Source organism: Haplochromis burtoni, unplaced genomic scaffold, assembly GCF_018398535.1.
Source record: "Haplochromis burtoni strain Fernald_Lab_line unplaced genomic scaffold, NCSU_Asbu1 Contig_1309, whole genome shotgun sequence".
Classification (NCBI taxonomy): domain Eukaryota; kingdom Metazoa; phylum Chordata; class Actinopteri; order Cichliformes; family Cichlidae; genus Haplochromis; species Haplochromis burtoni.
The window spans coordinates 7,878-17,432 of NW_024583670.1; the positions used below are offsets into that span (position 1 = coordinate 7,878).

At 37.9% G+C, this 9,555-nt stretch overlaps 1 protein-coding gene across 2 annotated transcripts; it reads right to left on the reverse strand.

Moving 5' to 3' along the window:
• Nucleotides 1–4,488: 4,488 nt before the first annotated feature.
• LOC102301743 (butyrophilin subfamily 3 member A2) lies at nucleotides 4,489–9,549 on the reverse strand. Of its 2 annotated transcripts, XM_005952078.3 has the most exons (7): nucleotides 9,398–9,549; nucleotides 8,844–8,931; nucleotides 8,287–8,628; nucleotides 7,242–7,520; nucleotides 7,039–7,158; nucleotides 5,315–5,761; nucleotides 4,489–5,156 (listed from the first exon to the last, which is right to left on the reverse strand). In XM_005952078.3, exons 1-6 carry the CDS (start codon nucleotides 9,491–9,493, stop codon nucleotides 5,319–5,321), a joined length of 1,368 nt encoding a protein of 455 aa, XP_005952140.2. In that variant the 5' UTR covers nucleotides 9,494–9,549; the 3' UTR covers nucleotides 4,489–5,156; nucleotides 5,315–5,318. The 2 variants fall into 2 exon arrangements, with proteins under 2 accessions (XP_005952140.2, XP_042072801.1); XM_042216867.1 differs by having other exon boundaries at nucleotides 4,489–5,761.
• Between the last annotated feature and the right edge of the window lie 6 nt (nucleotides 9,550–9,555).

The window sequence follows — 9,555 nt, forward strand, 5'->3', positions numbered from 1 at the left end:
AACTGAAGCTCTGCCATCACGTAATGTCGCATACTGCTGTTTCTGATGTCATTTAAAAAAAAAAAAAAATACTTTTAATACTGTTGGGCCTTTTATCCTGAGATTAATTACTTCTATTGCTACAGGCTGTGTCCCATCATGCTTTAAACAAGCTATAGTTCAGCCTCTTCTTAAAAAACATAGCCTGGACTTAACTGTTCTGTCCAATTACAGGCCAATCTCAAAGCTTCCTTTTCTCTCAAAAGTCCTGAAGAAAGTGGTCTATTTACAGTTACAGGCCCACCTTGATTTTAGCAAGATCTCTGAAAAATTTCATCCTGGTTTAAAAACACTACATAGCACTAAGACAACTCTTCTAAGAGCTTTTAATGATATTCTTTTAACTCTGGACTCTGGCAGCCCTGCTGCCCTTTTATTGTTGGACCTGTCAGCAGCTTTTGACACGGTCGACCACGACATCCTGTTATCACGGCTGGAATTTCATGCGGGCCTAAAAGGATCTGCCCTCCAGTGGTTTCGGTCCTATTTATCAGGAAGGTCTTTTTACGTTAATATAGGCTCCCATACCTCCAAAATACCCCTCTTAGCAATGGTGTACTTCAAAGCTTTATTTTGGGCCCTGCCCTGTTTGCACTGTATTTGTTGCCACTGGGTTCCATCATTTTATGGTACAACATTTCATTCCACTACTTTGCTGATGATTTGCAGATGTATCTGCCTTTAAATGTAAGGTCAGATTGACCCCAGCTTTTTTTTACGCTGCCTTGATAACATCAGTGGCTCAGTGGATGTCTTTAAATTTTCTACACATAAACATAAATAAAACTGTCATTTTTGGCAACTTTTTTAACAATAACGTGACAGCACTCTGGGCCCCCTATCTTCCTACTGCAAGACACATGTAGAAAACCTCAGTGTCTACCTTGATGGTTCCTTTAAACTAAGTAGGCAGGTGAGTGCAGTAGTCCAATCCTGCTTTTTTCAGTTAAGACAGCGAGCCAAGGTAAAGCCATACCTCCCAGCTAACGTGTTCAAACGCATCATTCACCTTTTCCTTACTTGCAGATTGGACTACTGCAATTCATTGTATTTTGGTCTCGACCAGGCCTCCATTTATCATCTTCAGATGGTCCAAAATGCAGCTCTTCGTCTGCTAACCGGCGCCAAACGCAGAGAGCATGTAACCCCAGTTTTAGCTTATCTACACTGGGTTCCTGTCTCCTACAGGAGACTTTTACTTTTTGTTTTTATGTCACTCAACGCCCGAGCCCCTTCGCACCTGTCTTAGCTCCTATCTGTTTCGTATAAATGATGACACTGGACGCAGCGTGTTCGGGTGATGTTTTCCAACTTTTCTCGTAACCCCGGAAGCTCCCCCCACACACAGCCTTATGGGAACAGTAGTCTACCGCTACATGTTTATGCTGCAGAAGAAACCATGAGGTCCAGTTCAAAATTAATGCTATCCATCCCTTGGACTAAACTCAAATCGTGTGATGATAGAGCCTTCTCTGTGGCAGGTCCCAAACTTTGGAGCAGTCTTCTCCTAAATATTAGATCTGCACAAACACTTGATCAATTTAAATCACTTAGGTCTGTTTATGTTGTAACTTTTTGTGTTATTTGTGCTTAGATCTGGTCCACTTCTCAGCCTTAGAAACAACACTGATGGCAGGTTAAAAAAATGCCATGTCATCACCAACTACTGTTTTGATTGACAGGGTAACATGTAAGAGCTATTTGCACTAATAAAGAGTAATACTCAGACCATTATCTTTACTGTTTAAGGTTAAAATGTCCACAATTTAGACTTTAATTGCAGAATATTTTATTAGAGATATAAATTCCACAATCAATTCACAGGTTCAAAGTTTGGACTTCCATTACCCCTTTTAGTGTCCCTGCTAGAATTTTCACCTCCAGTCTTCTGAACTGCTCATCTCACAGAAGACAAAGGGGAAGAACCCAAAATCTCTTTTATACCCAATGTTCCCTCTAAGCTGCGCACGTGCGCAATTGCACACTGCTGGCACGGTCTCTGCGCACAGAAAACCTGTGTTGAGCACAAAAAAAATCTAACCTGAATTGAAATGAAAACTTCAACAATTCTGTTTTGCAGTGTTAGTCAGTGACTGGCTGCTACCGTATGGGATTAGAACGATGCCACCTTATCCCATAGTCCAGCCAATAATGTGATTCACATTCGTATATACGCAGCTAATTAACGTTGTTGACAGGCTATGACAGCGTCCTTATGTGCCGACAACGGTGTTTTAGCTAGCAAAGCGGCGTGGCTGATGTGGAGTGAAGCCACGTTAATGACAACGTGTACAACCATTGGAGATGTGAGCAGGACAGACGGAACAACTGATGGAGAAAGTGTGGACTTTATACCAGTTTTTAAATTGTGTTGATAGGCCACGTAAAACCAGAGTTGTGATAAAAATATCTGCAATGTTTGGTTTTCTTCCTGAATACTGACGTTGTTTATATTTACTGCGGGAAGAAATGGTCTATAAGAAAAAACGCTCGAAAGCGCTTTCTGCCTGTGAGCAAAAACAAAACCAAAAACACCCCCACCCTTCCCTATTGGTCGAAAAAAGTACCATGTCGACCAATCAAAAAATGATATGGCAACATGGCATCTAGTTGTTAAGAAACGGGGGGAAGTTTTAGGAGTGACGGCGGTGTTTTGAGATGTGAGATGTGAGAGATTTGCAACATAGCGCAAATCTTATGTAGTTAGTATGTTGTGTAGTCAATAGTTTTGTTGTGTGTGTCAGAACAATGAGGCGACTGCTGAATGTTACAGGTTTTACAGGAGTGATACATCTCCTGTTGTCAGGCCTGCAGGTATCAGGCTTGTGATGTTCTCCTTTATGTGGACAGAAATTATTTTTGGAGTGGCACAAATGATTTGTATGGCATCAAATTTGATGCAGAACACCTGATTGCTCTGTAAATAGTTTGACATGTTTATTTAAAAAAACACCTTGGCTGCATTTAAAAAAAATAGCTGCAAAAAACTTTGTTGTTTGCCAAACTGAGTTACTTTTTTGAAGAAGTAACTATATAATTAATTGCCCAACATTGGTCATTATATACTATATTTTGCAGACAGAGTTACAGGACTCTCTCCCAGACCACAGACTCAGACTCATAATACAAGCCAGAGCTTTATAAAAAAAAAAAGAAAAAAGTTGTGTTTTCAAAATTTGAGTTCATTTTTACTTCCAATAGTGTTAACATACTACACAGGTCAATGACTACATTTTTTTTTTACATTTTCATTGTAAATGGGCTAAAGCAGTTAATTAAAAGTAGTCTAACATAAATGTAAATGATGTGATTTGATTATCTTAATAAATCATGTAACTTGGATGGATTCAATGCTGACATGACCACAGTGCACACGTCTGATGTCGCTCACAGTGGTCCAAGGGATCGCTCAGGGAGTTTGTGTGTTCGCTCAGACACGTGAAAAATTAGAGGGAACATTGATTATACCCCATTTTTTACCTGCTCACCCTTTCTCCCCTTTCTCATACTGGGCGTCACATCTTCACATTTTGGACATCCAATCAAGTGGTTGATATTTTATCACCCGATGTCCACCCACACCTTATCTGTCACTCTCTGCCTCTCTGACTTATATGATTTAACACAAAGTTTGTACTTTTAAACTTTGAAATCAATTCATTACATTTCCTTTGTTTTTCTTAACAATCTTTAGCACATTTTCACACGAAAATTTATTGTAACATAATTCAAACACAGAGGAATACTTTCACATCTTTAAACTCTGTTAATTCACTTTTTAAAAATTATTTATTTTATTAAACTTCTTTTATTAAATCATACATTTTGTAGTCAGACATTTTCTTAAATTAGTGGCCCCAGGCTGTCACTTTCACCCCCCATCCTGCACCACACACCCACACACACACCAAGGTCAGACTCTTGGTGAGGAATTAGACACAAAACTGTAAAGGTTGAAGTTGCTCATGAGCACTTAGACACCACCACAAAATTCAGACATTAAAACAGTTATTTCCATTAATCAAACTTTGTTTCTCATTGAAATATTGATCTAATATTGATCAAACTTATATTTTGATTCATCTTTGATTAAAAATAAAAAAGCTTTATTATGAGGAAATAGAGGGAAAGCTCTGTTTTAGAACTTTGATGACTTTTAGGCTACGTCTACACTAGTCCGGATAAATTTGAAAATGGCGTTTTCATCTTAAAACGCTCCGCGTCCACACTACCATTTTCAGTTGTTTTCACAGAGTTGTGAGTACACATTGAAACGTCCAAAAACGTTGAGGAAAAGCACCAAGTTTTTTAAATGGACTAACAATTAGGTGGAGTTGTTGCTGCGAGTAACACAAAAGTACAAAGTTGCAAAAGCGAGTGGGAATTAAAGAATTTGAAGAAAAGCTATCTGGAGCATGTACAAACTGATATTAATCTTTAATAGAGCTGTCAAAATTGAGAGCAAACAAAACAACTGCTGTAACAACTGCCCTCCGCTGTCTTAGTTTAATTGGTCACATGAATGCATCACATGACTAAAATGCGTCATAGTTTTCAAAAAGGCTCCAGGTACGCTGTTCACACTGCGATGCGAAAACGGCGTTTTTAAATGTATCCGCTTTGAAGAACATTTTCAAAACGCTCCATTTTCCTTGACTGAAAACGCCGTCTCAGTGTGGACTGAAGGCCAAAACGGAGAGAAAAAGTTGCGTTTTCAAACGAAAACGTATTAGTGTGACCTTGTGTGTGGCCTTACTCACATAAGTCTGAATATTAAGACCTTTTAATCTCTCTCACCTCTGATCTAGAGATGACTGGGGGGGACTTTAGTCTCTTTCTACCCCAGATCTCACAACAATACAATACATACAGCATATTTTCATATTTTCTTCTTTCTCTCACAGTGTAATTCTTACTTTCACACAGACAGAAGATTAAAAAGATTAAATAATATTGATACATTTTATCATAACAAAATCTCCTATGATAAAATACAGTCAAAATGTCTTGTATATAATATAAATTTAAAGCAAATAAATAAAGACATCAGGTATCGCATCGCAAAATGACAGCAATGCAAAATCCATGTTTTATTTATCGTGTTACTCTGTTGCTTGCTGAGGAAAAAAGAAAAAAAAATAGGGTTAGGTTCACTACTGAAGACACTGGGAACATAAAAAAAAGGGAACATAAACTGAACACAACATGACAGTTTGTATGTGTGATTTTAGCATGAGACATATTAAAGAAAAACTCATCCTGGGTTCTTACACACCTGTTCATTGTTTCTCGCTTGTTTCTCTGACAGTTTCTTCAAAATCTTTTTCATTTCTTTGTTTCTCTCTCAAGTGTTTAATAATTTGTTCCTTGTCTTTTTCTAACTTTCCCTTTCTTTCTGTCATCTGGATTATAATGTTCTCTGTTTCCTCCATTAGTTTGTCTGTCATCTTTAACAGTTCATCATGTACTTCCATTCTCTTTTCCAGGTCCTTTTCTTTATTTGTAAGCTTTTGCCTTTGTTTGCCTTTATCCAAAGCCAAAGCTGGGATAGTCTCCAACATGATTTCTTTCTTCTCTGTCTTGTCCTCCTGAATCAGTGTGATGAGTTTTTCTCTCTGATTCTTCAGAGATGTCTTCTGCTCCTTGAGTTTTTTAATGGTTTGTTGGACATGTTCTAAGTCTTCCTCATTGTTCTGAAACTCATCTTCAAGTCTTTTGTTTTCTGTTAGAATAAAAATGTAGGAAAAAAATGTTTAAACCTAATATGGCTGAGAGCTAAAACACATACTTGGAAACAATGCTAAGGATGCTTCTTAAAACAAAACAAAACAAACAAGCAAAAAAATCTAGACTCTTCAAGACTATTAATTACTGTATAATATAATACTAATTTAAATAAATAAATGAAAACATGAAACAATCTTGAGTGGAATGTATATCCACATACATATCAATATAAGGGTTAATATAAATACCCTGTATTTAACTGTATTTATGTAGATCATAGGGATAAAATTTTGGTAATTTCTATGTATTACACATGTGCTGGCAGTTCTAAATTACTATACCAGTATTAAAATGTAAATAAAAATAGACAGTTTGAAGCATTACTATTACATTAGAGAGTTGCTGCCAATTTTATTCAAAATCACATATCTATTCATACATATTTATACATATTTTTCACATTTTAATTTCCTTTCACTTTGTTGTTTATAGAAATAAATAAGTGCGAACATGATATTTTGGTGGCAATACTTACAATCAGGATGAAGCACAAAAAGTTTTTTTTTCAGTATTATTGTTGCTATAATAATAATTTTACAGTGGATGATTTCCTCAAATATCTTTACCTATGCCCCCCCCCCCCAAATGTCTCAGTCACAATAGAGGAAAATTTTTACACATTCAGCAGGTCGTTGTGGCAACCAGTTGGTCTTTTAGAGGTTGAGGGTGTTGCACAGGTCGTTAATGGGATGCAAACAGCCAATAAATAATCACAGTCTGACTTACCACACTGAATTACCACTTAGTTTATAAATGCAGACAGAGAGTCAAGATATTGCAGTCAATCTGCACTGATGAGACCAACTCTACATGTCTGTAACACATCTTATTGTAACACAGGACTCTAGTCAAATTGTTACCAGCTGGTTATATTCTTTTATAAAAGTAAAGTTGTTGAGAGCCTTCAATTTTGCTGGTAAACCGTTGCCCTGCAGCAATTACATGAACTGCATCTTCAAAGCAACAATTACAAAGGCAATGAGATTACAAGATCACTGCTGTAATAATTTTGGTCATGCTGCAGTCTCCATCCACTGTTTTGCCTAGGGTGCCTTTAACATAACTGTTTATGTGTTTGTGTCATTTTTATTTGAATCACGTTTGTACTTCTTAGCCCTTAATTTTAAAGGCAGTTACACTAAAACAAGACATTAAAAAGGTCTGATGATAATTTGAGGTTGGGGTAAAAAGTGCTATGAAGTTTGAACTTACCGGTTTTCTTTTGTCCACACTTCCATATTACGAATATTACTGTCCCGACGCTTATTAAACAGACAGCCAAGTTGATGATAATGTGAACAGCAGTATTAGACTGGACCATAAAGAGATCACCTGTGAATATAAGGAGACAAAATGTTCTAGATTCTACTTTCTGTAACTGAAAATTAATGTGAGTGATAAAAAAGCATTTCTACCTGAAACATGGATGTGTGTCTCTTTGATTTGACTGATATTCTTCTGTTGAACTTTGCAGGTGAAGCTGTAGCTCTGTCCTTTCTCCACAGTCACTTTACTGCTGACAGTATAGAGGCCATCAGAACCTCTGACAATCTTTGTAGGTTCCACAGAAATGGGTTTTCCCTCACTGTACACCCACAACATCTGAGGCTCTGGATACCAGCCATTAGATTTACACTCTAACACCATTTTATTTTTGACATTGGTGAGTTCTATGACTGGTGAGGAAACTGAACCTACAAAGAAAAGAATTAAATAGTTACAGTTCGCCCAAATTTATCTCTGATCAATCTTAACTCACATTGTTCTTGTCCTAAGAGACTTATAGATTGGCCCAATGATATGTGAAATCAACATTGCGAATCTGGCTGGACAAAATTCGAAAATTCTTATTTGTTCCATTTGCTCTTGTCAAAATTCCTGTATATAGGCTGAAATTACCCTGTACCTATCCAAGTATTTCCTTTGTCAGATCAACGTTCCTCTGGTCCCTCTTGGTCGTTAAAAGGGCCACCTTGGCTGTAGAGTTTTTATCATGGGGCCAACTCCCCCGCGGTTGGCTAAACGCCCATTTAGTGGGTGCACAAATCCCCTCCAATTATAAATACTGTTGGTTTTTGTTATGCACCTCTCTTATTTGTCCAGCTGTTCCATGTGCTACACTGGTCAGGTTGTGTACCCCTATGGCCAGAATACTAGATTGCCATTGATTCAGTAGGGATTCCCTCTTGTCAGTTTGTGTCAGTATGCTCAGTCCAAATATATGTTCAAGAAGCATTTTTTAGCCCAAATCAGAGCTGGTTTGGTTACCCAAAATAAATGCACTTCTATTCTCAACTCACATGTCTGTGATCCACTTTCTACTGGAGCTGACACAAGTGTTCCTTTATCCTACTTGTCATTCTGAGTGCCCTTTGACCCTCAATATCTATGTTGCTTAAAGTCTTTCTTCACATCTAAATTGCAAAGTGAAGAAATTAATCTAAATTTAATTAAACTTACCTACAGCAAGCGTCACCACAGTTTCTGCATTAAATTTAGGTACAAGGCATTTGTATGTTCCTGCATCAGAGAGTTGCACTGTGGAGAGTTTCAATGAAACGTCTCCACACTGCAGTTTGTTGACAGAGAGTGATGTTCTTCCTGTGTACAAAGGATTCTGCTCAGTCAGAAGCTCCACACCCTCTCGCCTCACATAGACAGATCTAGGTTTGAGGTCCTTTCTGGACCAATCCACAGTCAGGTCAACAGCATCCACAGCAGGTTCCAGGTGGCATGGCAAAATGATGTCATCACCAATCATGGCCACTACTGGCTGAGTTGGACCAATCATCTGATGCTGACCTAACAAATTTAGACACACAAATAAATTCTGCAGTTTTGTAATTCTGAAGACTTCATGAGTTTCCAAGATCAGGCTGAGTAAGATATGTAACTGATTTATTTAACTAAATCAACATAAACTGTTGCTGTTACAGTATTTGTTTTCATGTTCTGTTAAAAAACTACAGGTAAGTACTTTAAACTGTGGATTTTCTAAATGTTGGTGTGCAACTTACCACCACAAGATTGTGTTAAAAAAATGAGGATCACAACATGTTGCAAAACCAAGCGATGTCTATCCTTTATACGACTCATTCTAGATGTCTGCAAAAAAAAGGGCATATATCAAATCTGCAAAAACAACACACACACTCCAGCCCCGGAGAGCTGGGGTCGTGCAGGTTTTAGATGTGTCTTTGATCCAACACATCTTATTTAAATGGCTAAATTACCTCCTCAACATGTTTTGAACTTCTCCAGGGGCCTGGTAATGAACTAATCATTTGAGTCGAGTGTGTTGACCCAGGGTGATATCTAAAACCTGCAGGAGACCAGCTCTCGAGGCCTGGAGTTCGACACCCCTGCACTAAGCCATTCTCATGCTAAAATGCCCTTAAAAAATTCCGTTATTTTAAAATAAAATTCTTAAAAGGTAACCATTTAAAATGTACTCCTCTCCAGACAAACAGTTACAAGACAGAGCAATTGCATTGCAGGAAATATGGATATTCAGTTAAAAGACAAACTGGAAAATTATGACTTTTTCTTTGTGATGGTCCCCGTTCCTCACCGGCTGACTCTGTGTTTTGTTTGTTTTTTTCCTTTGTGCTCTCTCTCTCTCCTCTGCCAGGGCGGTGCTCATTATGGGCTCCCCTCCCTGGCCCATGCACCTGTGCTCACCATGATAACCTGCAGCCAATCCCAGCTGATTTGGAGCACTATTTATGA

Bases quoted from the DNA above. Each gene is read 5' to 3' on its own strand.
- LOC102301743 (XM_005952078.3), bottom strand. From the start codon at position 9,493: ATGGGCCAGGGAGGGGAGCCCATAATGAGCACCGCCCTGGCAGAGGAG. The intron at 8,932-9,397 runs GTGAGGAACGGG...TTTTTTTTGCAG, and splicing joins ACAAAACACAGAGTCAGCCG to ACATCTAGAATGAGTCGTAT. The intron at 7,159-7,241 runs GTAGAAATGCTT...TTATATTCACAG, and splicing joins GACACACATCCATGTTTCAG to GTGATCTCTTTATGGTCCAG.